We start from the raw sequence: 27650 nt of genomic DNA, 5'->3' as shown, positions 1-27650 counted from the left end.
TCTAGTGGCACTGCCCGACCTGCTCCCAGGCAGGGTCCTGCTGGCCTGAGCCCCCCGGCAGAGTCCCCACGGGGTTGTGGTGGTGGGAGGAAGCTGAGAGCCCAGCAGTGTGGGCTGGAGTCATGGCTGCATAAGCTTCCTGCCAGCAGCGTTGAGGGGAGTCTGTCCCTGTCCCCTGGGGACAGGGAGCCTGGCAAGGGTACAGCAGAGGCTTATCTTGGTGCCTCTCTGGACAGACCCCAGAAGCCTGGGCTCATGGCCCTCATAGGTAATACCTGTGCTGTTAGAGCCACCAGCTTTTGTGGAGGCAGATGAACATCTGCAGTCACTGCTCCAGTAATTCTCTGCGTGTGCAGTGATCCAGCCTGGCTGTATAACTGTCTTGCAAGTGTAAGAGCAGGCATGTGTGCAATCCAAAATGCTGCAGCTGAGCTGAGAGCAGAAACAGCCTAATTCAGACCTTCCAGGCTTGTTTCATTTGTGACTCCATCCTAATTTGACCCTGGGGCTTCAGCATATCCCTTAGCACTCACTGGGTGCAACTTAAGCTGTTGATCACTAGAAGTTTGCCTGTCGCAGTTCTGCTCTAGATTCGTTTCCTTTACCCTGGCTGAGAACAGGGGAGTCTCAGAGAGCTGAGCCCAAGGAGACAATTTCATTGTGTCTGGCAGCTCAGCCATGGAAACTCATTCACGTGTTCATTTCCTTCCTGAAAGCCATTCCAGACGGGTTCGAGATTGAGTCCCAGCCCTCTGAAGAGCCCATAGAGGGGCAGGACCTACAGCTGAGCTGCAATGCGGACAACTACACCTATGAGAACCTGCAGTGGTATCGGCTGAACCTCTCCAAGCTCCACGACGAGGAGGGCAACCCCCTCGTGCTGGACTGCAAGAATGTCCATCACTATGCCACCAAGATGCAGGGGGAGCTGCGCTTCCAGCCTGACTCCAACGATGCCACCTTGCTGCTCACCATCCCCAACATCTCCCTGGGCGAGGAGGGAGATTACGTGTGTGAGGTGCAGAACAGGAAGACCCGGGAGAAGCACTGCCACAAGAAATACATCTCTGTGCAGGGTGAGGGTCCACAGGGCAGGCGGGAGTGACAGAGGAGAGCTGGTGCTCTTGCTGCCATCAGCTTCCCAGTCCACCCCCAGGGGAAGCCACGCAAGCAAGCTAAACTCAAGGTGGCAAAGGCAGGGCACCTGGGTTCTCAAGACACCCTTCAGCAGGGGTGAGAGACCCAAAGCCCCCCGGGAACACAGATATTCTTTGATCAATCAGTTTCCCGTTTTCCCCTCCTCCTCTTTGTGCTGCTCCTCCAGCCCTGGAGATCCCCCGCCTCAAGCAGAACCTGACAGACATTTGGGTGAACGTCAGTGACTCCATAGAGATGCGCTGTAAGGTGGACGGCAACCACGTTCCTGAAATCAGCTGGTACAAAGACGAGAAACTGGTGGAAGAAGTGTCAGGTACAGTGGGCTGGGGGTGAATCAAAGGCAGGGCATCATGTCTGGCAGCCGGAGAGCTGAACGCCGCTGGGTTCTGGGAGTTGCTGTGCCCAGGCAAAGGCACCTGTTCTCTGAATTGGCTGAACTCTGGTTTTAATCATGTTCTATTCCAGTTTGATGCAGTGTCACCTAAGGCAAGTCTATGCCCTAGGGCCTGGCTCAGCACTGTCTGCGCATGTGCACATTCAGCTAGAGAGCAGAGAAAGAGATAAATCATTCATCTTCTTACTCTGAGCCTAGTGCCTGGCATCTCTGCGCACGCAGGGATCAATCCAGATCCCATGAAAGGATCCAGGTACATTGCAAAGGTGAAGGAACAGGTCCTGGAGCTGAAGCAGAGCTTGACACACCAGCTGGACTGCCTGGTCACCATCCCCATCCAGTGTTGTCTGTGTGGGTTTTGTCCCCTCCATACACTGCCTGGGGAAGGCTCTTCCAGGATATTTCTGGGGCCATCAGACCCCAGAAGAGAGCCTCTACCAGCTGGTGCAATTTCATTCTGCCTCTAAAATGAACCAGCTAAAAAAAAAAAAAATAGCCTTATTTTGAGTCTGAATGAGTCCAGTATACTAATCCCCCCTCCCTGTGAGTGACCGCTACAACCCTCTGTGCCTTACAGGGATCGACCTGGCAGACTTCAACCAGAGGCTGAGCATTCAGAGGGTGAGGGAGGAGGACGCTGGGCTCTACCTGTGCAGTGTCTGCAACGCTAAGGGCTGTGTGAACTCCTCGGCCAGTGTCTCCGTGGAAGGTACCAGTAGCCACGACACCCCTGGGGATGAAGGGGCGGAGCAGGAGCATGGCCAAGGTCCCATGCCTCTTCCTTGTGACACCAGGCAGTGGCAGGCAGCGAAAGCCCCTAGGCCTTGCTGGTGGCATGGTGCTCTCACAGGAGGACCATGTTTTGCTCAGGAAAACACACCTCCCCAGTCTCCCCACAGCCTGAAGCAGGCCACAAGGGACAGCTGAGCTGGGGCACCAAATGGGAATCTCTGAAGCTATGATTTCCCTCCTGTCCCACAGGCTCTGATGACAGGACTAATGTGGAGATTGTCATCCTGATTGGGACTGGGGTTATCGCTGTTTTCTTCTGGATCCTCCTTATCCTCATCTTCTGTAACATCAAAAGGGTACGTGACTGTCTCTGCCCCAGAGCAGGGGAGGTGCCTTAGCGGGGTTTGGGGCAACACCATTGCTGTGATGCGGGGCTGTATGACAGCATCTGCTAAAAGGAGGTCATCGAGTGATGCTTCAAGGGCTCTTACTGCCAAGGACAGGGTGCATAAGGGCTGTGGTAAAGGAGGTGACAGGGAATGGCCTTTGCCAGGGGGAAGCAGGTCAAGGCAGGCAAAGGAACCAAATCCCCCCTGGGAGTCAGCACCCAGTGCAGGGAGGGCATCTCCTCACCCTCTATGTTGGCTGATTCCTGCAGCCTGCCCACGCAGACATCAAGACGGGCTACCTCTCCATCATCATGGACCCTGGTGAGGTGCCCTTGGAAGAGCAGTGCGAGTACCTGCCCTATGATTCCAGCAAGTGGGAGTTCCCACGAGACCGCCTGCGCCTAGGTGAGCCGGACCCCCTCCCTGCCACTGCGCGCTGCAGCCAGGGCTTCCCACCAGCCCTTCAAACTCACCCTCCAGGTTTCTTACACATCTCTGTGTGTTTAATGCCTTCTCTCTGCCTCAGGCTTCCCGTCTTCTTCCCCAGACTGTCCCTAAAGCCCAGCTGTGCCTGGGAAATCTCTTTGGGTCTGACTATGGACAGATCTGAACCAACTGTAAGCCCAGACTCTCCCAATGTACCCTGACAGGCATCACTGAGACCAGGAGACCTCTGGGCATGCTTTAAAACCCATGCCCATATTCTGCAACCAGCAATCTGGACAGAACAGCCCAGTCCACAGTAGGCACCCCAAGTTCAGGACCAGGACTGTACCCACTATTCTCCTCATGATGAGACATCTGCTTGCAGTCTCTTCTGTCTGCCTGGGAGGGTTAAAAGGGCTGCAGACTACCTTTGAGGCACAGAGCAGTGACATTAGCCCTGGCTGCTCTGCTGCAAGGTGTCACGTTTACCTTTCCCACACACTCTGCTTGAGGGCAACAAACAGTCCCTCACTTCTTCAGGGCCATTTCCTTCCTTTGCTTTGTCCATGCCAGCTCTGTCTCAGTTCCTCCCATCATCCTTTCTCTTATTCTCACCGACAGAGCAAGCAGCCACCTGGGAAGGGCACAAGTTCCACTCCTTCCTTTTCCTTTATGACCTTTTCTCTTTCTTCTTCCCATGGTTTCCTGTTGAGTTTTTTGTTTTTTCGTTCCATTCTGCATGTGCTGCACCTGCCTTCCCTCACACTGCCTCTTTGCTTGCCCATAGGTAAGGTCCTGGGTCATGGTGCCTTTGGGAAGGTGGTGGAAGCATCAGCGTTTGGGATCAATAAAAGTAACAGCTGTGAGACCGTAGCAGTCAAAATGCTGAAAGGTACGTGGACAGCGAAGCAGACTATGCAGTCTGAGTGGACAGCAAAGGACGAGGCATCTGCCAGGGAATCTCCACCCTGTAAATGCCTGTCTTTTGCATAAGACATGTTAAAGCCCTGGAAAATGTTTTATCTCCCACAAGCACTCCTGGGTGTTTCTGCCTGAGCCAGCCCTGAGTTAGGGAAGAGGAGCTGGAACCAGCCTTTTAATTTATGGCTTTTTGGCCTCAACACATTTGATCCTCTTGGTCTCCCCTCATGGATGCTTTAGCCCCACTCAGCTGCACTGGGAGGCAAGTGGCAGAATAGACAACAGGGACTTGGGGAACTCGGCTGTCGAGGAAATTTAGCTGTCTGCAAAGGCAAAGAATGAGATCTGTCTCAAAGGACGAACAAGAATCCAGAGCCCCTCCTTGGCAGGTCACTGAAGGAAGTGTTGCTCCCAGTTGCCTTCTTCCAAACGTGCCTGTTTATGGGCCATGTTCACAGCTGGGTAAAGAAACAGGTTGGAGCTCTTACCTAGCTCTGGGGGCTGACGTGGCTTTGCACCCAAAGCCTGGTCAATCCAAAGTGAGATTTTAAACTTTTATGGCCATGCTTTCAAACAGGCATCCAGAACTTTATTCTGTAATTTGGTACGCAACAAAATACCATGGTAGTCTCTGGCCAGCAGTGGCCTGTATGTGGAAACCAAGTCATGGCTCATCTCAGCAGTACTTACACTGCAAGAGTACAGATGATCTGCACAGCAATTGCAGAGGGAAGCCTGGCCATGCAAGGTTGCTTTACAGTCCTTTGAGGCATGGCTGTCACCTGGCCCATCAGCTGCAGCTCAAGAGGATGCTTCTGTCTCTCAGACTATGTTTACAAATTCCCAAGTAAGGCAAAATGCATATGGAGAAAACAGAGAAGTATGAAAAAGGCACACAAAACCAGAGAAAACACCCTGAGGGTAAAACAAAGGATCAAGAGTTCATGTGAATTAGACATTCGGAAAGAAAATGCAGCACAGAGAGCTGGCAGGGGCACAAGACTGTGGTTGCTATTGGAGGGGAATCATAAAAAGATATTTTTGGGTTTGAGACAGTTCCTATCTTCAGTCATGACCAAAAGACTCAGATGCCTTTTGTTTCTAATTTTCCTTCATATCATTTTATGGCTTGTTATCTCTGTTTGGAGGCTGAAAGGATAGAGATTCAAATGTGTGCATCTGTACGTAAGCCTCGAGTGATCTTTTTCCTTGCACAGCTATCACAAGGAAAAACGTGTCGGGCACAGGTTGTGTTGCCCTTTGCACGTGCAGGGAGCACCCTACGCATTACAGCAGTGATCCTGGGATCTCCAGACAAGGCTCTGACATTTCATATGGAAACATGCAATAACAAAATGTACCAAGGCTCTGGGGTTACAGCCTCCTCAGCAAGACTCACAATAACACTCTGATAAGAGAAGGGTGGTGAGGGGGAGTGAAAAGCTGTGAGGAAGCGTCATGACATGGTCTGTGTATTTCCAGAGGGAGCTACCGCAAGCGAGCACAAGGCACTGATGTCAGAGCTGAAGATCCTCATTCACATCGGGAATCACCTCAACGTGGTGAACTTGCTGGGTGCCTGTACCAAACCCAATGGTAAATATCCCAGGGCAACAGGCTGTGCCTGCTCCCAGAAGTCAGTGCTCATCCCTTGTGCCCTTTCTGCTGGCCACGTGTGTCACCACAAAGGCTTGTGGGGATGTTACTGCTGTGTCTGTGTGCACTTAGGGCAGGTGCCACAGCTCAGCGGGGCTGCACAAAACATGAGTTGGGGCAAATTCTGACCATCCCAAGCCCTCACATCTTCCCCTGACCCTTGATGTCTTCTCGCCAGGTCCACTAATGGTTATTGTTGAGTTCTGCAAGTATGGAAACCTCTCCAACTACCTGCGGACCAAACGGGAAGGATTCAGTCCTTACAGGGTAAGTAGCTTCCTTTGCCCCATGGGACCTGTCCCATGTCTAGGGAAGGAAGATGTGTAGCCTGAAACATGATCTGACAACGGAGCAAAGACACCCTTTGTCTAGCAGGAGATCAACTTTACACAGTGATCTTAGTTCATGTGCACATCAGCAAAGTAATTTCTTTCTGCAATGGAAGATAGTTGCTTCCAGGCCAGAATTACAGTCTAAGAACAGGAAAAGACTGTGCAGCTCGTGGGTGCAGGGGTTACACTCTGTTGCCTGCTGAGGTTTTCGTTTTTGTCTCCTTGCCAGGAGAAGTCTCCCAGGCTGCGTATTCAGGTCCAGTCCATCGTGGAGGCAGCGAGAGCAGACAGGAGGAGTCGTTCTGGGACTAGCGACAGCGCTATCTTCAGCCGCTTTCTGATGCACAAGAGCCAGACAGCGCAGCCGATCCAGGAAGGTAATACTCCAGCCTCAGCAGTGGCTCCTCACCTGGCCCACCAAAGAAATGCCAGACTTGGCTAACTTGGGGAATGGGTAGGGCATGACAGTGGGGAGCTGGGACCCAGCCTTGCAGCTGATCACTCCACTGTTGCATGGCAATTCCCTGGACAGGACTATGAGAGTCATCTCTTGTCTCTTGTAACAGACTCTGGAAACCCAGAAGGGAGAATTAAATCCTTTTGGATTTTTTTTTAGCCTAAATAAGTGAGAATTGAGAGCGATCTCAGTGGCTCCTCCCTAGGACAGGAACGATGAGCTAACCTTCAAAGTCCCTTCCAGCCCTGCTCCCCACAACTCTGACTGACGTGTGCTGGAGGCTGGACTCATTCTCCTCACACTTGAGCAGGTTCCTGCCATGTGCTTTCTGCCACCTAAGCAGAAAATCCTAGAGAGGAGCTGGCTACTCCAGTTAGCAGTAGGGAGTAGCTGTATCTCACCAAGGGGCTGGTTGTATCCCACAGTCCTGGAGAGAGGCAAGTAGGACAAGAGACCGCTCACTGTCTAATAATTTTCTTGTGCTCTTGGACAGTGGATGACTTGTGGCAAAGTCCCTTGACAATGGAAGACCTGATCTGCTACAGCTTCCAGGTAGCACGTGGCATGGAGTTTCTGGCATCCCGAAAGGTGAGCTCACCCTTTCCTTCACTCCTCTATTCCTTTGTGCATGCCTGACCAAAGAAGGCCTGCCTACAGCCACTTTACAGGTGACACACAGAGAGACTTAGTGACCTGCCTCACACTTCTCAGGAAGTCTGAGGTAGTCCTGTGTAGCCAAAGATGGGAAATTAGTCCTCTTGCATTTCATCCTCTCCCAAACCATCCCCTTTTGAAATTTTTATTTTTAACTCCTTCCCACTTCTACCATTCCCCCATTACAGCTCAAGTTTGCAAGGGGAGGAGGGTGCTCTGCACTTTCTGATGGTGGTTCCTGTCTCTCTGATTTTGCCCCTTCCGCTTTGTGTGCCCTCAGTGCATTCACAGAGACCTGGCGGCTCGCAATATCCTGCTGTCAGAGAACAACGTGGTAAAGATCTGTGACTTCGGCCTGGCCCGGGATATCTACAAGGACCCTGACTATGTCAGGAAAGGCAGTGTGAGTGCTTTCTTCTCAAACCCTATATAGATTAGGCCACCTTGAGGTGTTCAAAAACTACTCTGGGGCTGGAATAAACTGAGAAAAAGATGAAAAAGGAGTGGAACCACTTGTGTAGCTGGGACCAGGAACTGTTGGCCCAGTGATGTATGTGCTGTCCTCCTCCTCCATCACCAAACCTCTGTCTCATTCCTACTGCCCCTCAGCCTGTCGTTAACTTACTCTTCTTCCTTTATACTCTTTCCTCCCCCTTTCAGTGTCTCCATCCCGCCCTCTCGCCTAACCAAACCTCCATTCCTCCATGGAGAGAGGAGTAGGGCTAACAGCTCTAGTTTCCTTTTAACCCATTGCTACAAGAAGGGCTGTCCTGGGACATGTCCCTGACTGAACGCTTATGCTTTGCCTCTCCCTCCTGCAGGCCCGTCTCCCACTGAAGTGGATGGCTCCAGAGAGCATCTTCGACAAGGTCTACACTACCCAGAGTGACGTCTGGTCCTTTGGGGTCCTCCTTTGGGAAATCTTCTCGCTAGGTGAGTGCTAATGAGGGTCATACGCTGCTGAGGGAGGCAGGACCTCTCTTCCCACATAGCAGCGTGGTGGGAGAGTCTGAGCAGGAGGCTGTGATGTTCTGAAGCATGTCTAAGGAGTTATGGGAAGAGACGTTGGTATGGGCAAAAGAAATATGGAGGCCATATCCCTCCATGAACAGGGTGATGGGAGATAGGCATGCAGAGGTGGCCTTCTGCTCACCGAGGCAGAAGATCCTGTCTCAGGCAGCACCGAGGACTTGGGCTGCGTATGAGAAGTGACCACATGTCCCAGTGTTTTGGGAGGAAGGGTGGTCTCAAGGAAAGGACCAGTTTCTGATGGCACGTTTCATGTTCCCACCTCTCTTTGAACCTCCTTTAGGGGCATCTCCATACCCTGGAGTCCAGATCAACGAGGAGTTCTGCCAGAGGCTCAAAGACGGTACCAGGATGAGAGCCCCAGAGTATGCCACAGCAGAAATGTGAGTCAGAAACCTCCCAGATCCCACCATAGGTCAGGGCAGGCCCGTCTGTGGGATGGTGGAAACCTCCCAGATCCCAGCATAGGGCAAGACAGGCCCCTCTGTGGGATGCAAAGACCTTTCAGCCAGGATGGGGGATGAGCCAACACCTCCTTCACACCAGGCAGCTGCCTGGAGGGCAAGCCAGATGGGTTTAAATGCAGGTCAGAGCTATCTAGGAACATCAAATCCCTTGTATACACGCACTGGGATGGGCCTTTCACTCTGGAGGGTATCAAAAGTGTCTGAATTAGCTCCCTGTGTACTCTTACATTCAGTGCATAATGAACCAACCCCCTTCCAGTAGGTCCGCATGGCCAAAGTGCTGGGGGGTGCCGAGCTTTCCTTCACAGTGCAGGTACCATGTAGGTGGGAGCTGCAGAGTGGGGTAGGAGGGGGCTTCTGTTGCATAAAAACAGCATCTCTTCTTGGCAGTTACCGTATAATGCTGAGCTGCTGGCACAGTGATCCCAAGGAAAGACCAACTTTCTCCGACCTGGTGGAGATACTGGGGAACCTTCTTCAGGAAAACGTGCAGCAGGTGAAAACCTCTCTGTGTCCCTGTTCAGCTCCAGACAGCTCTTTCTTCTCCCACCACTAGGTCCCTTCCTGTGCCCTCCTCTGACTCCCTGGCCAATACAGTACCTTTACGTAGGCCAAGGGATAACACAGCGTTTCTTGCATCAGAGAGCTCCATTTCCCAGAGGTACCGGAGAGCTCATTTCTGCTGTAGCCTTCTCACTGAATCCTAATATAGCTCCACTCCTTGCAGGGTGGATACACTCTCAGTCGTCATTCCAATACTTCCATCCTAATCCCCAGATGATTATTTTAAATTTTTCAGCTGAGTCAAGTCCCTGGCAGTCCTGCCTCCCACACGCCCGCATAATGAAAACCAGGACTTCACCAGGGTTTCTGAAACTCTATCCTCAGATGGAAATGTCAGGGCCACGTGAACCAAACAACTGTTCCATTACAGCAGTCATATATACAAATTTCTCTGAAACTATTACTAATCGCTGCCATGCAGTAACTCACCAGGACTTTTAACTGTGATGAGCATGCAGCTCTGATTTAACATTTTCTTGATGTTCCATTTCATAAGGTGATAGCTAAATGCTTAAATATGAGTACTTTCTCATCCTGACGTCCCTGACTTTAACCTTTAGGCACTGGATCCCAGCACAAGCATGACTAAGCCACAATGATGTGCCCCCAGAGCATAGTGCTCTGCTCTGTCCGCATAGAGAACTCTAGGTGCCATAGGACTGGGCTGTTCTCCTGCTCACGCACACCTCCATGCACCTGCAACACTCACAGCTACTTAACGCAGAGGGCACAGAAATCTCCAGACGGATATTTCGTCCCAGAGAAACAAAAGACAAACCAGAACTTTTCCTCCCCGGCTCTGACAGCTTCTGCTTGTAGAGCCCTTTCTTGTGGGAAAGCCCTCCCCTTCTTGCAAGGCCACTCACTGTTCTTCCTACCAGGAAGGGAAGGATTACATCCCCCTGAACGACTCTCACAGCTCAGAAGATGATGGTTTCTCCCAGGTGCCTTCCTCTGCCCAGCAAAACTCAGATGAAGAGGACTTTGACGTGAGGATACGCTGCCACAGCCTAGCAGCAAGGTGAATCCCCTCTAAAAAGGGCAGAGAGAGCCCAGCAGGCAGCCAGCAGCCTGAGCTGTAAGGGAGCCTGAGGGATATGGGGAGAACCCAGTAGCAAGATGTTGGAAAAATCCCAGGTGGTCAGGTGTGATCCAAGCATTTGGGCCATAGCATCTTGCTTATAAAAGCAAAATCACTCTCCTTTGCTGATAAGAAAGAGACCGTGATATGTAAGCCTATGGCATTCCTTCTCCTGCCTCCAGCTACACTGCCAGAGCATCACATCATCATTAGCATCACTAAAGGCATCGTGGCCCATCAGGTAGATGAGGAAAGAAGGTGTCAGCTGGGTCTCTGCACTTCTGCTAATGCAGGAGCTTCATGCTATGTTTCTGACTAACCCAAATAATTAGGCCTAGGCTTCTCATCTCCGGGGAGCTGTGATAGTGGGATGCCTGGGATCTATACGACATTATTCAGGTAATCAGGACCTGATTCCATCAGGAAGTCTGGGTGCTCCCCACTGCAGAAGTAGTATGGGGTTAAAAGGCCTAAGGTGACCCCACTCCCCTCCCAAAATCCACCATTTGTTTCATCCGTCTCCCTGCATACTTTGGTTGCATGGAGAGGAGAGAAGGTTGGGTTCAGGTCCTGTTTATTCAGGACATCGACTCTGTTGGTTTTACTGAATGCAGTATGCTTCTGTCAGCAGATACTACAACTGTGTCTCATTCCCTGGTTGTTTGACGGGAGGAAATCAGATCAGGTGTCCATCCAGGATAAAGACATTTGAAGAGTTTCCCATGACACATACAATGTACAAGGCACACCCGGTGAGTAGCATCTGAGTGGAGTTGAGAAGGGGGCAAAGAAATGTTCAGCTGTTTCCTGACGCCTTTGCTGTTAAGATCGTGGAAGGAAGATCGCTCCTATCTAATGTCCATCTGTCTGTGTCATTCCTGTTCAGTCCGTCCAGTCCTATGCACATTCATTTCTCCACCTGGCACATAGGGGTTTCTCTGCAGCACAGCTTGTACTGCCTGAGTGTGAAATAGGGAGATTAGATCTACAAGCAAGGACTATAAAGGGCCTCAGAGAAGAGCCTGCCCTTCACCCTTCTCAAATCTGTGAATATGGCCTGGTTAAGCATACTGAAATCCAGCCAGGACTAGATAAATCCAGAGTGTTTGTCTGGAACTCCCCTATCCTGACCCACACAGCAGTGTGCAACAGGGACCCTCCTGGCCTCTCCGAACTGGGCTGGTACTTATATCCTCTATAGTGGCAAAGCTTAAGTCATACCCTTAGTCTCAGAGGAAAATCTCATCTCTCTCAGATTTGATGGTAATACATCTTCGAGGCAGGAAGCAGTTTTTTTTCCCAAAAGTGGCACTGAACTGCGCACACAAATCCTACCTTTTTACATATTCTTTTTAAGAAGGCACCTAAGAAAATCAGTTCCAGCAAGACCATGGAGCATGCTGGTAAAGTGCCCCTACTCCTTTTTTCCCCATCACAGATACACATGATCTCATCTCCTGAATGATTCCTCCTCCCTTCCCACTCTGACCAGTTGACAGGGATGTTACTGATAACTCCTGTTGCTTCCTTCCAGGACAATCAGACAGACAGTGGGATGGTTCTGGCATCTGAGGAATTTGAGAGGATAGAAAACCGACACAGAAAAGAAGGTGGATTCAGGTACTCCTTAAGACTAGCCACTCAGACCTCCCTGCTGCCAAACGCAGACCAGGAGGCAGCTCTTGGTGTTTCCCCATAGGGTACACCTCTTGGGGCTCTCCGCAGCAGCAGGGCTGTGGGCCCTGAGCCAGATAAGTCCATGCACACATTAACGAGAGGCAAAACGCATGAAGAACAGACCTGTCTGCTGCTTCCTAGGGTTTAAAAATACAAACTGTGCCCATTCCATGAGAATGTGTCCATTAAGGTAATGAGGCACAGCGGAGTGATGGTGTTAATAGGACTCTTAATGCTTATTGACGTTTTCTGGTGAAATGTGTCAGGGCTTGTTCAAGCAGTGGCAGGTGGGATGGATGGAAACTATGCAGCTGCCACCTCCCGCCCCCAGCCCTGACCCATGTGCTGCAGGGTGCTGATGTGGCACTGCAGCGATGGTACAGCCTTAGGATTTTCCACATGCCAGTACTGAGCCTGGCAGGTTGAGCTGGCGCTCTTGCGGCTGAGGACGTTGTGGATGGTTATGTCCTTGCCCCAGGCTTGGAGACTGGGCAAAAACCTGTCCAGCTCATCTTTGCTTGGTGACAGAGCAGTCTGGGACCTTGTCTCTGTGACAGTGTGTTGAGTAAGCCATGTCAGCTCATTTGTAGACAAGGCCAGTCCCAAGCCTCTTCCTCACCTCCTCTGCCTTCCAACATCAGACCGGTCATTGTCTTTTCCCTTAGCCGTAGCCCTTTGGCCTCTCTGCTGTTGTATCAGACTGTCTCCTGCTTCTTGTCCTTGTCCTTTTTTCCCTAAGGCACATTCCCATTGTCTCCTACACCTGGTGTCCTGTCTCCTGGAAAACACTGCCCTGAAACCTCTCCTTGAACATGTCCCTGCCCTCGCTCTTGTGACTTCTTGCCAGTCACCTAGTATTGTCAGGTGCTGAGATGAGGTTGCTGATTTCCTCCCACATCTTCATCATCTTCCTTCGTTTCCTTTCCCCCATCCTGGCTGTTGGTTTGTAGCAGCTTCTGTTGCTCCTGCCAGGTCTAGCAACAATTGAGGCAATGTCTCTTGTCTCTCCCTGCTCATTGGGGTCCCAACCCTTCCCTGGGGTCCCCAAAGGTATCTAGAAGAGCTGAAATAACTCTGTGGCCAGGTTACATGCAGATGTTTCACAAAACATATGGGCTGTGCTTAGGTTTACAGCAAGGCCTGGTGCTGTGCTGTGAAATGGAGGTATAGGTCCATTCCTGACCCAGCCTCTGCCTCACGCATTAGCAGACGATGTTTCCTGAAGCTGGGGTCTCTCTAGGCAGAACAGAGGCTTTCCAGGAGTGCTCAGATTGATCTTCTGTGTCTCTCTCCCCACAGCAGTAAAGGGCCCAGCCGAACTGCAGAGCTGCCAAGGGAACAGTCGGACCTGCGGGGCAGATGTCGGCCGTCGTACGGGTCCCAGGTCGGAGGCCAGACTTTTTACAACAGTGAATACGGGGAGCTGTCAGAACACTCTGAGGACGGCAGCTGCACCCCACCTGGAGGGGGGGCCAGTCCCCCCACTCTCCACGCTTCCTTCTTCTCCGAGCAGTACTAACGGCATCAAGCCCAGGAGGCGCCGGCCAAGGCAGCCCCTCTCAGCCTCCAGGCGTGTCATCAGGGTCACTCAGAGCTTCTCCTTCAACCTACGCCCAACCCCAGTGGGGAACCTGCCCCGAATGTATGGGGAACACCAATATCCTTGGAACCACAGCACAATGGCCCACACAGCACCTCCAGCTGCAGCTTCCCTGCGCCGGCGCTGGAGAAAGCGCCTCGCCGATTCCTCACGTTTCTTTTCTTCCTGTGGCTCAGACAGATGCATTCTGCCAGCAAGTGGGTGCCTGTGTTCAGCACTACAGCACCTTCTGCCTAGCATCCAGCCTCCACTCGGATCAGCTTCCCATTCAGAAAGCCCATTTCAGGTCAGATATAAATAGATCTGTCTTAGTCTCAAGTTTCTTCCTGGTGTGCAGCCTGAATGTTTTTCCTTGGATTGCTTCCTCCTCCTCTCCTCATGATGTCAGCTGCTGAGCTGCTGAGCAGAATCAAAGGGAAGAAATCCCTAGTGGTATTCGCAGCAAGAGCAGGACATTTTGAAGAGGTGTATGGAGAGATCCCAAGGGATTTTTGCAAATGTTCATGCACACTGTTCATTCTGGGTAGCTGCCAGCCTCGCCATCTTCTCTGCAAGCAACACCCACACCCCTCTCATCTCTGCTGGGGAGAAACCTGTCAATCTGCCTTGTCACCAAGATTATTTTAGCTATCCCAACACAGCTAGTGCTGCATAGGTCATCAGCTGATGGCTAGCATCCTCCCAGTGAGATAAATAGCAACTCTTTTTGCAGGCCTTGTGCAAAACAGGGGTTTGTATACTCTGTGCTGGGAGCAAGTTGCTCACGGGTCTGCTGCTCTTGCCTTCCCCTTCTCCCAGAGCAGTGCTGAGATCATTTGTTGCCGGAGTGAGAAATTAAAGCAAAGCTGTGTTAATTTCAGCTAGCTTCTAAACATAGAGTGAAAATTGGTTGTTTGCTGGGAGGAAAAGGATCAAAGTGGTAGGGAGTGAAATGTTTATTTTCAAGTTGCTGCAAGGGTTTTGGAAACAATGGAAGGAACAGAGCTCCAGCAGTGAGGTGCCCTGGGCTGCATCCCCTTGTGTGTTGGCATCACTGAGCACATTGAGGGCAGCACCTGGCCAGGGATCAAGCCCCAGTTCTTCTGGATGGACAATTCTGCACCATGACCTTTCCTGTAACCCTAGCTCGCTGGCTCTAAGGAGGCACTCTCTGCCCAACGGGCTCCTCTTCAGTTTCTGTTGCAGAACCACCAGCACAGTGTACCTGTCTCTGGGGGACTGAGAAACATTTATTTGCTGAGGAAACATCTCATCACTTGGGCCTTTTGTTTCTAAAAGATACCACGTGAATTCGGAGCTCTGAGGAACCTCCGCAACTCCTCTCTACAGATTTCTGTGCTGCTGCCTCACCACTTCCCACCTACTTCTTTCCATCCTGCTCACAATCCGAGAGCTCAGCCACAGAGCATGGTAACGTCACCACCAGAGGAGTCTGAGTGAAGAGGCTCGCCTGAACAGCTTGTCATCTTCTCTTCTCCCACACGCCTGTGGCTGGCAGAGCTCCTTGCACCAGGGCATCTCAGCGGCGGGGAGTTTCTGCTTGTGGGCCACACCTCTGTGCACAGAGCCAAGGGTTTGGGTTGGACTTTTAAAATTGTGTTTCCTATCAGTCATACTGCTTTGCCAAACTGTATTTCTTTTCCAGCAGAGGGTTTTACGCATTTCCTGACGTGAGCCTGTGAGGCTTTACGGGTGACTTTCTCAAGTCTTAATTATAGTTCTCTGCACAAGTGTAATGGGGAGATTTATTTAGCACATGGGAAAAGCATGTCTATCATTCAGATTCTCTAAGCCTGTGCAGAGCGCCCAGTGTTCCCCTCCCTTTCGTGTCAGCAGGATGACATGGCTGTGATTTCCATGGCAAAAAGAGGCACAAAACTGGACCAGCTTGAGCCAAACTGGCTCAGGACGTGGAATTGGAAACTACATGTGACAATGAATTCCCTGACTTCTATTGGTGGCCCCCGAAGTTGCCAGGAATTTAAGCATCTTTAAGTAATTGTTATGACTCAGTAAGAATCCTCTGGCAGGAGATGCTGGAGAGCCGGGCCAAGGAAGTAGGACAGCCAACAGAGTGTAGGCCAGACCAAATTCTCCTGCCCTCATCTTGCCCTGGTTTTTGAACTGGTGGTTCCCTTGACAGAAAGAAGACTGCATGTGCCCCGTGCTGCTGGGCACTGGCATTCGCATGGGTGGAAGGAGACAGACAGCTGAGCTAAATGCAGGCTGCTCACTCGGTGATGTGCATCCATAAGACCCAGGCTGTCTTGTTTCCAGTGCTTCACAAACAGTTCTCTGCCGGGAAACACAGCCCCACCTGAGAGAGGGCCCAAGAAAGAGGTCTATAAATTAAATAATAGTCGAAAAACAGAATTCCAAAGTAGCTGCAAGTCCTTGTCCATACGTGAGGGACAGAAACGTACTAGCAAAGCCTGACATTGGTGGGATTCCTCAGCAGAAAGGGGACAGAGGTGTCTGAGCGCCCTGGCTGGCTGTCAGCACTCCCAGACAGCCAGGACAGCTGTGCTCTGTCTCTAGGTTCAGCTGTAAATGGCTCACAACCATCCTTGCGGAGAAGGGTTACTTCATCAAAGCCATTGTTAACGATCCCCTGCTTCACTCTGGGGAAATCACTGGTGTGACATCTGATTTTTGAGCATCCAAATCATTCGACTGCACAGAAGTTTATTTTCTCTCTTTTGCACCATCTTGATGGGGGAGTGAAACCAGATCCTATTGTATCTGTGTCAGCAGCACGGCATGAACAATGCAGCCACGATACGAGCAAACGCTGGCTCCTCTTCAGCCACTCCTGCTGATGAAGAACAACTGTAGTGTGGGATATTGAAGAGCTGTTGAGACAATTGTACTTTTGCTCTTTTAAAAGTATACTAAAATTAGAGTGGACAAACCTGATACCTTTCCCCACACTTTTGCATTGTTTCTGGCATATCTTTTTTTACAGTGTCCAGATAAGCATGAGCATGAAATGAAGCTGGTCTGGTTGGTTTTAAGGTGTGAGACAAAGGTGTTGTCTGTCTTTCCACAGTGACAAGGGACTATTTCAACTTTTACAACCCAGGGTTCGATAATTGTGCCTGCTCTGTTGTGTTTCGTTTGGGCTTTTACTGGAACTCAACATTGAAGCTAAGCTATTTATCATCCTCCTCCTTTAAAATGACTGCTCCTGCTCTACGCGCAGTCTCATTTTTCCTTACAAAGTGTTGGCATTGAGAGGACGTTCCTCCCTCGTGAAAACAAAGCGTTGGGTCCCCTACTTGCAAATACACGTGCGTCTCTGAAGAAAAACCTGTGTATCAAGTAACACTTCATTTATATTGCAATATTTTAAGCTGGTACCTGTTGTTGCTACAGCAGCATTCAATGTTTCAGTGGGCTGCCTTCGAAGCAAGTAGGTTACAACATGGGTTATGTGCGAGTACAGAAGTGTGGTCTGTGTGTGTGAGTGAGTGTTTTGTGTGTGGGCGTTTGGGTGTTTGCACGTGTGAAGTTTTCCTACCAGTGAGCGTATGTGAGTGTTTATAACTCATGTTGAGTCTTGTCTCTGGAAGTTCACGGTTATATATCAAACCAGTTAGAACACTGCTTTCTTTCCTCTCCCCCTATAGTACTTGTTATCCTTTGTCATTAAGAGTTTTGTTGTAATATCTAAATGTGAAAATGAATAAAGTCATAACTGGCAGCTGCTCTCTGGTTCCTGGAGGCCGCTGCTGCCCGTGGGTGCTGCAGCACTCCCTGCGCCGGGCTGCCCCGCTCCAGCCCAAGCAACCAGAACATTTTGGTTTTATTATTTTTACTTTTGTGTCCCTTCGCATTTCCCTGCATCCTCTAGGAAACAGCTGGCCTTTGTGGCATTTCCATCCGGGATGAAACTCAGTCTTTTCTCATGATGCAGCCGGATACGCTTCAGTTAAGCTTGCTGCCAGGAGCCGGCCCGCCCCTTCGCCCCACAGCCATCTCCCACAGACCCGCGACTCTTCCTCACCGCCTTGGCCCCGGGGCTCTGGGACCCCCGGCCCCTTCTGTCCCTGTGACTGGCGCCGGGAGGGACCAAGGGCTGCAGAGGCCCCCGGGACGCCCGCTTCTCCTCAGCTCCGTCCACAGACGCCATGGCAATGCCGGCGGAGGCGCCCCGCAGGTGGCGCCCTCATCTCGGCGGCGGCCGCGGTCCGGAGGGCGGGCGGGAAGATGTCGGTGGGGTTTGGGCAGGTAAAACCTGACAGGAAAACGAAGGGCGGGTGGGAGTCGCGGGCGGGATCTGGGCTGAAGGAAACGTTCTGCTGGAGATAGAACATAAATGAATTTATGATCGTAAATCCATATGTTCGGTTTTGGGCCCCTCACTACAAGACAGACACTGAGGCGCTCGAGCGGGTCCAGAGAAGGGCAACGGAGCTGGTGAGGGGTCTGGAGCACAAGTCTGGTGAGGAGCGGCTGAGGGAGCTGGGGGTGTCCAGCCTGGAGAAAAGGAGGCCGAGGGGAGACCTTCTCGCTCCCTACAGCTCCCTGAAAGGAGGGTGTATCCAAGGGGGGTCGGCCTCTTCTCCCAAGGAACAGGCAACAGGACAAGGGGGAACAGCCTCAAGTTGCGCCAGGGCAGGTTTAGGATGGATAGTAGGAAAAACTTCTTGACCAAAAGGGCTGTCAAGCCTTGGAACAGGCTGCCCAGGGAAGTGGTGGAATGGCCATCCCTGGAGGTATTTAAAGGACGTGCAGACGTGGTGCCGAGGGATGTGGTTTAGTGGTGTTTTTGGCAGTGGTAGGTTGATGGTTGGACTCGATGATCCTAAAGGTCCCTTCCAACCTAGACGATTCTATGATTTCCCAAAATAAATCACCAGGAGCCAGAGTGAAACCTGAGGCATGGCTTTCTCCCCACCCCTGTGGTGACCTGCGAGAGACCTCAATGCCACTTGTCTGCCAAAAAAAAAGGTCCCCTGAGGAGCAGCCACTGGCAGAAGAATGGCTGCCCTGTGCAGGGTGAGGAGACCTGGGGACATCCCCTTGGCTCCAGCCTCTCCACCACCATCCCTTCATCCAGCTCCACCACGCATGAAAGCAGATGGAAGGACCTTTAAACGCTCCTCTCCCCATCCAGGGACCTGCCTGTCTTGGGGATGAGGAGATTGAAGCTGCTCTGCTGATGAAATACGCCATTTTTGTGCACTCCTGGGGCTTCTCTCCTCAGGCCACCAGTGCCGGGCCGCTCCTCTCCTGCCTCCCAGCCCGTCCTCCCATAGGAGGAGCAGGAGAGGAGCAGCCTGGCGCTGGTGGCCCCACACGTGGCACAGAGCAAGCTGCTGGCTCTTGCTCCATGAGGAGGGACGGGACCAAGCTGGCAGCCCTCACACACGGAGTCGAGCACGGCATACCATCTATCTCCAGCAGAAACGCAGCAAATGTTTTCTCAAAGGCTTTTCAAAAGTGCTTGGAGATTCTCCTCTGAAGGTCAATGCAGTAACATGAGGGTGATGAGGCACTGGAACAGGCTGCCCAGAAAAGTTGTGGATGGTGGTGTTCAAGGCCAGGTTGGATAGGGCTTTAAGCAACCTGGTCTAGTGGGAGATGTCCCTGCCCAGGGCAGGGAGGTTGGAGCTAGATGATCTTTAAGGTCCCTTCCAAACTGAACCATTCTATGATTCTATGAACAGTAAGAAATTCTCCAGGCTCCTAGGACTCCCTGGCCCCTTCTGAGGACATTTCAGCAATAAAGCACACGACTTTGCATCACAATGATGCAGAGCTCTTCGTGCTGAAAAATCAAACTACTGTCTGCGCTGCAAGAACGTCTCCAAAACATGTCCTGCCTGGTGCAGTATCCCTGTGTTTGCCACGATTCTCGCCCTCCGGCTGGGGTGGAAGGTTGGGTGAAATGTTGAGAAGCTATTAATGGCATGTGGTTCCTCACCCAGCATTTACCAAGACGGGCAAAATTTAAAATCCGACCAGGTGCATCACAAATGGATAAACTGCAAAACCTGCCAGAGGAGAAACAGTTTAATAAGATGCTTAGGTTAAACACCAGGCTTATCGGAGGGCCTTCCCGAACAGCTAGGGAAGTCACCAAGGAAACCGTATCTTAAAAGAACGGCAGTGCAGCTATTTGTTCAGAAATTTAGAAAATATCCTAACTCACAGCCCTGCGGTACTTGTTTTCTTTGCCATAAATAATTGCCACACAGTTTGCCTTTCAAAATCCCGGAAGGCCATTACATTATTTTGTTACTTCTCTGGTCGTGAAGAGGCTGAAATCCTTAAAACTGTGATGTTAGTTAGAGTCATTCATCAAGTCCTGTTTTACAGTATTTCATGGGATTAATATTTATTAGCAACATTTGGGTATTTGTAAGTTTTCCCATTTCAGCACACCAGAAGCGAGTAACTCCAAATTAACTCCATAACAGCCCTTTTGGTGTTAACTGGGTGGGCTGAACAACCCCCACCTCTTTTTCACACTTTCAGGCCTTTTTCGCCCCAAAATTCAGACAGGCTTTTCAACCACCTCTTGTATCTTTTGGATGGCCAGCGCTCCCGACCTGCATGTGAAAGACACTGAGGAGCATCTTTAATATTAATTATCCTACACCTAATTCCTTGAAGAACCGCGGGTCGCCGGAGCCAAGGGTTCCTCACAGGTGCCGGTGAAACGCCCAACCCCCGCCATGGCCGCCCGCCTCCACCCCGCCACGCCCCGGTGACGTCATCCTGTGAAGCTCCACCCCTCCCTCTAACCCCGCCTCCTGATTGGGCGTGGCTTCTCCCGCCCCGCCTCCCGCCCTCGTGGCGCGGGGTGGGGCGGGGCGCGCCTGCGCAGTGTGGGCAGCGGCGGGCTGCAGTCGAGGCGCCGGGCGGGCGCGGAGCCGGTGGCGGAGCGCGGCGCGGCTGTGGGAAAGGTGCGGGGGGGAGGCCCCGCCGCCCTCCGGGACTCAGCCGAGCATGGAGCGGCGGCCACCGGCTGCGGTCGCTGGCCTAGGCAGCGGGATGCGCCGCCCGCCGCACTGAAGGCGGCGGCGAGCCCCGAAGCGAAACGAGCCCCGCGGCCGGGTGTGAGCGCGACTGAGGCGGCGGCGGCGGCGGCGGCGGCTCCTCCCGGCGGCGGCGGCGGCTCCTCCCGGCGGCCTCCTCGGTGCCGGCGCGGGGCTGTGCAGCGAGGGTGCCGCGGCGCCGCCCCCGCCTCCTCCCCTTCCCTCGCTCGGTGCGGGCAGAGGCGAGCGGGCGGCATGAGCGCGGCGCCCTGAGGGGCCGGCGGAGCGGGGCTCACCCCGAGTAGCCTCCCCCGGGGGTGCCGCGACCGGCGGATCGGACTCGGCTGGGAGCTGCTGTGACTCCCCTGGCTCCTCCCATGGCATGAGCCCGTGCTCTCCTCCCCTCACGCCGCCTGTTTTCGGTCTTTCTCCGCTGCCGGGCTGTCAGATGGGATAAAATACACCCGAGCGTGCGGGGCTCGGGCGGCGGAGGCAACCGGTGACGGCCGTCGGGAGTCGAAGATGAGCTGGCGGTGGGCTCGCCAGCACCGGAACGGCGGCTCCTCCGTCCTGCTGCTGCTGCTGCCGCTGCTGCTGCTGTGGCACGGCCGGGTCGGCGCCGATAACGCCAGCCAGGCGTACTACACCGCCCTCATCAACGTGACGGTGCTGAGCCCCGAGCGGGGCGGCCCCACGCTGCTGCGCATCGACCGCGGGCGCTATGGGCAGGACTCCCCCAAGGTGGAGGTGAAGGGGCTGCTGGTGGCTCCCGTCCCCATCAACGGAGGTAACGCTTCCCCCCGCCGCCCGCATCGCTCCGCCGTCGGGTACCCGCTGTCGCCTTTGTCTGAGCTCTGCCGGGTTTCCTAGAGAGCTCTGGCAAAAGAGGAGGAAGAACTTGCCCAGAGGAAAATTTAAAAAGGAAAAAAAAAAAAAATCCATGAGAGTGCTGGCTTGAGTAACAGCTCTGCGAAGCATAATGTGTTTTCCAGCATGGATCCCAGTAGGCTAGTCAGATTGAGCGATGAAGGTGTTATTTCTAAACTAATCGCAGAGAGTCCGTAGCAATAGTTAACAGGATTTGGTTACAGCATTGCCATGAATCTCAGAGCAGCTGCATAGCAATCTCACTGTGATGGAAGTGCGTCTGAACAGCTTTTGCAGCTGCATGAAGTCATGATTGTTCAGTGTACATTTCTTAAAAAATCTTGTTTAAGCTGCCCATCAAGACTTGAAAGGACCAAACCCATCAAGCTGTTACGCTTACGGCTGACCCAAAATGCGCTTGTTTGAGATACTGAACACTGGGTAGTGTTTCCAAATGAGTTTTATTTTTATTAAGTCTGTAATAAATAGCCAGATCCCTTAAACAGAAATGGCACTTATTTTATTATAGGGACAAAGTCAATAAAGCAAAAGCACAGCGCTGGGTGCATGACTCAAGTCAGAGGCACACCAGCTAACACTTCAACCATGTCTTATATACATTCAATATTGCATACGTATTCACTATTTTAGACAGTGTAATTGTTTATAATGATTGATTATTATTAGTCCTTTTTCTCTTCTATTTGTGTGTTTCCTTCTGAATTGTTTCTGAGGATCGATGATCTTCAGTTCCCTTTTCCCATGCATCTGTTTCCTTCTGGTAGGATCAGCTCCCTTTTCCCATGCATGTGTTTCCTTCTGGTAGGATCGATTATCATCAACTCCCTTCTCCTATGCATCTGTTTCCTTCTGTTAATCACTTGTGGAGTCTTTTGGAGAAGTTCTCTTTTGTTTCTCTCGGATGTTTTTCTTCATGATGTTTTTCTTCATAGTTGCTGTTAGTTGTTATCTTTGAGGTTTCTCATGTTTCCTAATTTACTAAAGGTTAGTTATCCTTATAAGTCAAAGATTTATAGCCTTGTTATTATGGCGAAAGCCAACAATACCTTCACTATTTTTCACAAGTCCATTGGCTGTTTTTTGAGGAATGTTGGGTTTTATAGAAAACACTAATTTAAACAAGTGAGAGTATTGTCCTGATTTTTGCCTGAAATGAAACCAATTGCTCCAGTCACAATGATGTGGGTTTAGTAGTATCTTATTTTGAAAACGCTTCTTGATGTTATCTAAACTGTCATCTTTAAGAAATGGAGCACTTGATGGATCGCAGTGGTCCCAACCTGTCTCCTGGACAGTAAACCTCTCAATAATGCATTAATTGAAATTATGTAGTCAGTTAAAACTAGACTCTAAGTGGTGAATATTAAGAGGGTTTTTTTTAAAAGAATTGATAACGCAGAACTACTGTATTATTAAAAGCTTTTTGAGAGTTTACCAGATCTTGAGATCAGGAAAATACTTTGGTGCTTCTTCAAAAGAAAATGCATCCTGCTGGGGAGCCTGCTGTAAGCCTCTAGGCTGTATGAAGCGGACTGTACATCAGCAGATGCTTCTCGGTTTCATTAGCTTTACAAAGCACTAAGTAGAATATATTAATAGAGCGTATTTTGGGGTGGAAGGGTGAGGAAGCAGAAATTGTTGAGCTTTAAAATGATTTTCATTTGTACTTCAACTTCTGCCTTCACCATGCTCTGAGTCAGCTATCATCCAATACGCTCGGGCTTTCCTTCTGCTTCCTGGTGTTCCTCGCTTAAACACGCACACCCCAACCGCCATATGAAATCAGGAGGCTGTCCTGGAAGTGTGAGGCACGTAAACACTGTTATTGCAAGTACAATTTTTAGAGTTTTTAAAACTTCTGGCTTTTAATACAGGCAAGGTGTCAAAATGCATGATTTGTTTAGTAGCTGCATTCTTTGTCAAGAAAAACTTTTGATATTAATTACTTTTTAACTTTTTCTGCTTTTTTCTGATATGTTCTTCACTGAAGTGTGATTAAAACATTGAGGGAGGCTGACAGCTTTTTCACAGGAAGCCAATAATGAGAGAGGAGCTAAATAAAATTCTAAGCAGTCCATAAACAGCACTTTTGTACCTTACTGCTAAGTATTGTATGATGGATGACTGAAGTGAGAAAGCACAGCAGGAATCCTGAAATTTCAGACCTCAATTTCTGCCGTTTTGACATGCTGCAGTCATTAAAACTTTGCCATCAGTTGTTAGGGAGTTTCAGTTTTGTCCTTCTGTTCGTCAACAGAAGACTGTTAAAGCAAACACTGCAGGAGTTGTCTTCCTTTAAGACAATTCTTCTGAATTGTTTTATGTAGGTTGTTATATAGTGTACATTCTATCTGAATTTTGCCGAGGCGCAGTTCATGCGGCTTAAAAATATTTCATGTTGTAAGAAAGACTGGAATATTTGATGCTTTTAGTTAAGATGTTCTTGAACAATTAAGGATGTTATGTTTATATTCTTCTACATTTTTATATCTAGATTTGACAAAATACGCTTTCAGCAAGACAGTATTAATTGCTCTAATGCTTTTTTATCAGCCTCTTAATATTGCTGTGGAACTTGTTTGCAAAATATTTATTTCTAATAGCTCTCAACATGAGTAGCTGGCACTGGCCTCTGCTGCTGGAGCAGGAAATGCTCTACGCCAGTTCTCATGCATCTCAGCAAGAAAAGGACTCTACAGCTGTTAGCAACAATGTTTTGGAGATACCTTGACTTTGAAACTGCTTCAGTGTCAGGCATTCACCCATTCATGGGCTATCCCTTGAAATTTCCACAAACATGGGTGGTCTGTTAGCGCCTTGATGGTGTAGACTGGGGCATCCATATTCTAGAGCTGAAAGGTCCTTAACATCACAGTTTTGCATGCTGTATTAAGATCCCTTATTCATTGCCTGCAGGGAAATAAGTGAATTTACTAATTCAAGGTTTAGGGCCAATGAGCAGCTGCTGAATTTGTACCCTTTGTAATAGCACAGACTGTGATTTTTAAGTGTTGTGCTCTGCAGTGTTTTTTGTTAACTTGTGTTCTTGAATATGCCCAGTATTTTTTTATACTACTTTTTGAAGTTGCCAGTCCCATGTGATTAACATCCTTTAAATGTCAGTGCAGAATGATATATTCAATCACTTCTCCTGTTTCTTTAGCAGAATGTCTTTAATGGAATTCAACCTTGTCGTGTTAATACATGTATTAAAGCTCTTTCCCTCTTCTTTTTATAGACCCTTGTATGAAATTGATACTGGCTTTCAAAAGCAATATTCCCCTGGAAGTGATATGGCAGTAATTCGCGTGACCGCTTGTGAATGTGACTTGTGAAAGCGTCTCTCTGGTGACCTGTCGGTCACAGTTGGCAGCTGGGTATAAATACAGCACCTGTGTGCACATATCTGTCCAAGTGCATTAAATGCACAGTAGTGGCAGAAATTCTCTATTAATCTCTCTTCTGTTCTTCCACTTCTGGTACCTTTTGTTACTTTCTCAAAGTTGTTAATCTTTTGTCATGACTTCAATAATTTCATATTAGAAAAGTGTTTTAAACAGCTTCTGGATATGAATGCTGATGGATTATCAAAAAATGCTCTTCTTGCTCTGCATGGAAGGATAACAGTGAAATGCATCTTCACAGCCTGATGCGGCTCTTCTGATAGTTTAGTTCAGGTTTATATCATCTCTTCGGTGGGGTTACTGAGCACTTCTCCTTCAGTCCCTTACTCTGTTGTTTGTGACTTTGTGGAACCAGCCATTTCAGCTCAGACTTCTCGCTGTAGGTACTTGTGGCAGTGTCTGTACATGCAGTGTGTAAGGATTCAGCCCCGTGCCACTCCAGTGACCTCTGCTTTTAAGCATCTTTGGTATTAGGCACCTGACACCAGTTGTGGTGCAGACCTTTAGGTGTCAGGTATATTGTTCTTGCTGTGACAAACCAAGCTAGAAGCCATTGAAAACTCACTTCAATGATTCTTGGTAGAAACTGCGGCGCTTCGTGGCTTAATTCCCTCAAAAAACGTTCTCCCTGGTGAACGGGATTCTGCTGTAACTGTTGGGTCTGGGTGATTGCACATGGTTGTGGATTTGGATCCAGAGTTGAGGGCTGGAGACCTCTATGTGCACTCACTGGTCCCCTTGCAGATGATGGGACCTTGGGTGGCGGGGAAGCAGGCAGGGTGACTGGGACCACGGGTGGGACTGGTAGGAAGTGGAGTAGCAGCAGACCCAAAGCCAAACTTGAAAACATTAGGGCTCACTGAACAAATGGGTCAGGAATGAGGGGGTAAAGGGGAATGGAAAAGGACTGGAGTCTGAAGGGCTTGTGTGGGGGTGATGGTTGTGTGAAAGCTGTACTGGAGAAAGCTCACAGAAAGGCGAGGTTTCTGCTGAAGGGCTAGTAGGGTTGTGGCTGATCAAGGAGACTGAGAATTTGAGGAAAAACATGTTAGAAAGAGGTGGAAAGGGGGAAGAAACAATATTGGCACAACATTAGGAATGAAGGTGTGTCTTCTGGACAGTACTGTAACTATAGCATTTTGTAGCATCTGACACTTCATAAACATGTTGTGTGAATAAGTTTTAGCTGCAGAAGGCTTAAAATGATGGTTTCCTGGTAACTGCAGAGCCTTAGGTAACATTCAGAATTCTGTGTTCCTTTCTGGCTCAGAATCCAAAACAATAAGCTTTAGGGAAATGCAACAAGGAAATGTACTAATAAATATAGAGTAGTGGAAGAAAAATCTTGTGCATGCCTCCATCCTTTGCCATTGGTTGCGTTATCCAGCTTAATTAGTACTGATTAATTGATAACAAAAGTGGAGGTTATATATTGGAGTTTATAGCCATAATTGTAGTATAGTTACTGAACTAACAAGATTAAATCTTAACTATTACTGGACTCTTCTAAGCTTCAGTGGTTTTCCTTTGTTTAACTTCTTCCCTGAAACAAGATTACCTCTGGTTCAAAGAGTTTATAAAAAGTGGAAATTATAACTGGATTGAATAAGGACTGTATTGATAATAACACAAGTAGTAATGCGTTGAAAGAAAATATATATATTACATGTATTAAACCCTAATGGGATAAAAAATAACCATTACCCTTCCTTGAAATAAGAAAGAATCAGAGCTGCTGCATTGCTTCTGTAGATTTCCCAGCCGAATTCCTTTTCTGCAAATTTTATTGCAGGATTATAATTAACGTGTTGCACAAGGCTGGCTGTTTTGCCATTCAGGTGTGCGAGGTGGCACCTGCCCGGGCAGTGCCTGCTGCGGGGAGGGAACGCTTTGGGGCACAGGCTGCATGGGACCGCGTCTTCCCATGGGATGTTTTCCTTCCCGAGGAGCCTCCTGAGCTGCTGCCTCTCAGAATATTGTATTACAGTGATTGAAGGTCAGGCTTTAAAATGATTTCTGTATGTGCAGCCGAGACAGACCAGCTCTGGCAACTGGTGCTGGCCTCAGAGAGTAGTGTATTAGCTGAAATACAATCAATATCAAGATACCTGACACTTTTTCTTTTTTTTTCCTTTTTTTTTTTTAAGGCTGGGGGCAGGGGGAAAGAATGTATAAAATAGTTAATGCCCAGGGTGTGGGATCATGGCACTGGCCTTTTTCTGTAAAAAGGTGACAAAGTCTGATGACAATCAGTGCAGCAGCCTTAGCTGAAGTGAGATGTCACAGTGATGCTCTAAGCAATGCAAGAGCAACATAAACACACAGTATAGGAGAGAAAGCAAACCCGGTCGCGGTTCGGAAGTAGGAAACAGTCTGCATTCAGGCAGGTGTGTGCTTCTGACAGAGCCTCTGACAGCTGACCTATTAATTTAATTTTTGCTCCCACAAAATGGCTATCCCTTTGATTAGGGGGAAGGCTAAAGGACCTAGTCAAGCAGTTGGAAAAGATGAGGAGGAAAGTAGTGTTGCTGTTCTAATGTAAGCTTGCCCATACTTCTTCAGTAGTTGAGGAAGCCTGGTTGGATCTATTGCATTATTAACTATTTCTTTCTCATGAATCCCTAAAATGCTGCCATAAACATCAGTCCTTCAGTGGGAAGAGCTCTTGAATTTAAAAAAATGCTTAAGGATAAACAGTTGTAGACAAGTAGAGCAGTCCTGTGTGTTCTGCAAGAGGGAACTGAAGCACTCCTGAAGTTGAGAACGAACATACAGACAGTTAAATCGCAGCTGATCCTTCTGTAAAGAGGCTCTTCGGTGGTGTTGGGCCTTGCA

General features: G+C 49.7%; 2 protein-coding genes across 10 annotated transcripts in view; both read left to right on the top strand.

Moving 5' to 3' along the window:
• The window catches only part of FLT4 (fms related receptor tyrosine kinase 4), a 60016-nt gene extending 42776 nt beyond the window's left edge, over nucleotides 1-17240 (top strand). The window contains exons 13-30 of one of the 6 annotated variants that reach the window (XM_063349105.1): nucleotides 717-1076; nucleotides 1325-1471; nucleotides 2130-2261; nucleotides 2534-2640; nucleotides 2943-3078; nucleotides 3887-3991; nucleotides 5503-5616; nucleotides 5855-5943; nucleotides 6238-6385; nucleotides 6959-7053; nucleotides 7400-7522; nucleotides 7941-8052; nucleotides 8432-8531; nucleotides 9006-9111; nucleotides 10124-10200; nucleotides 10892-11012; nucleotides 11795-11880; nucleotides 13237-17240. In XM_063349105.1, coding sequence (XP_063205175.1) covers nucleotides 717-1076; nucleotides 1325-1471; nucleotides 2130-2261; nucleotides 2534-2640; nucleotides 2943-3078; nucleotides 3887-3991; nucleotides 5503-5616; nucleotides 5855-5943; nucleotides 6238-6385; nucleotides 6959-7053; nucleotides 7400-7522; nucleotides 7941-8052; nucleotides 8432-8531; nucleotides 9006-9111; nucleotides 10124-10200; nucleotides 10892-11012; nucleotides 11795-11880; nucleotides 13237-13456 — 2378 coding nt within the window. In that variant the 3' untranslated portion in view covers nucleotides 13457-17240. Of the gene's footprint in view, nucleotides 1-716; nucleotides 1077-1324; nucleotides 1472-2129; nucleotides 2262-2533; nucleotides 2641-2942; nucleotides 3079-3886; nucleotides 3992-5502; nucleotides 5617-5854; nucleotides 5944-6237; nucleotides 6386-6958; nucleotides 7054-7399; nucleotides 7523-7940; nucleotides 8053-8431; nucleotides 8532-9005; nucleotides 9112-10060; nucleotides 10201-10888; nucleotides 11013-11794; nucleotides 11881-13236 lie in introns of all 6 variants that reach the window. The other 5 variants (XM_063349104.1, XM_063349101.1, XM_063349103.1 and 2 more) reach the window with 5 other exon arrangements.
• Nucleotides 17241-20346: 3106 nt separating this feature from the next.
• RNF130 (ring finger protein 130) overlaps nucleotides 20347-27650 on the top strand; it is a 55781-nt gene continuing 48477 nt past the window's right edge. For 3 of the 4 annotated variants that reach the window (XM_063348857.1, XM_063348858.1, XM_063348859.1), the window contains exon 1: nucleotides 20347-21310. In XM_063348857.1, coding sequence (XP_063204927.1) covers nucleotides 21046-21310 — 265 coding nt within the window. In that variant the 5' untranslated portion in view covers nucleotides 20347-21045. The remainder of the gene's footprint in view (nucleotides 21311-27650) is intronic. The other variant, XM_063348856.1, reaches the window with a different exon arrangement.

Source organism: Chroicocephalus ridibundus, chromosome 11 (genome assembly GCF_963924245.1).
Source record: "Chroicocephalus ridibundus chromosome 11, bChrRid1.1, whole genome shotgun sequence".
Lineage (NCBI taxonomy): Eukaryota > Metazoa > Chordata > Aves > Charadriiformes > Laridae > Chroicocephalus > Chroicocephalus ridibundus.
Note: the sequence above shows the minus strand (reverse complement) of the source record. Positions and strands in the feature narration are given on the sequence as shown.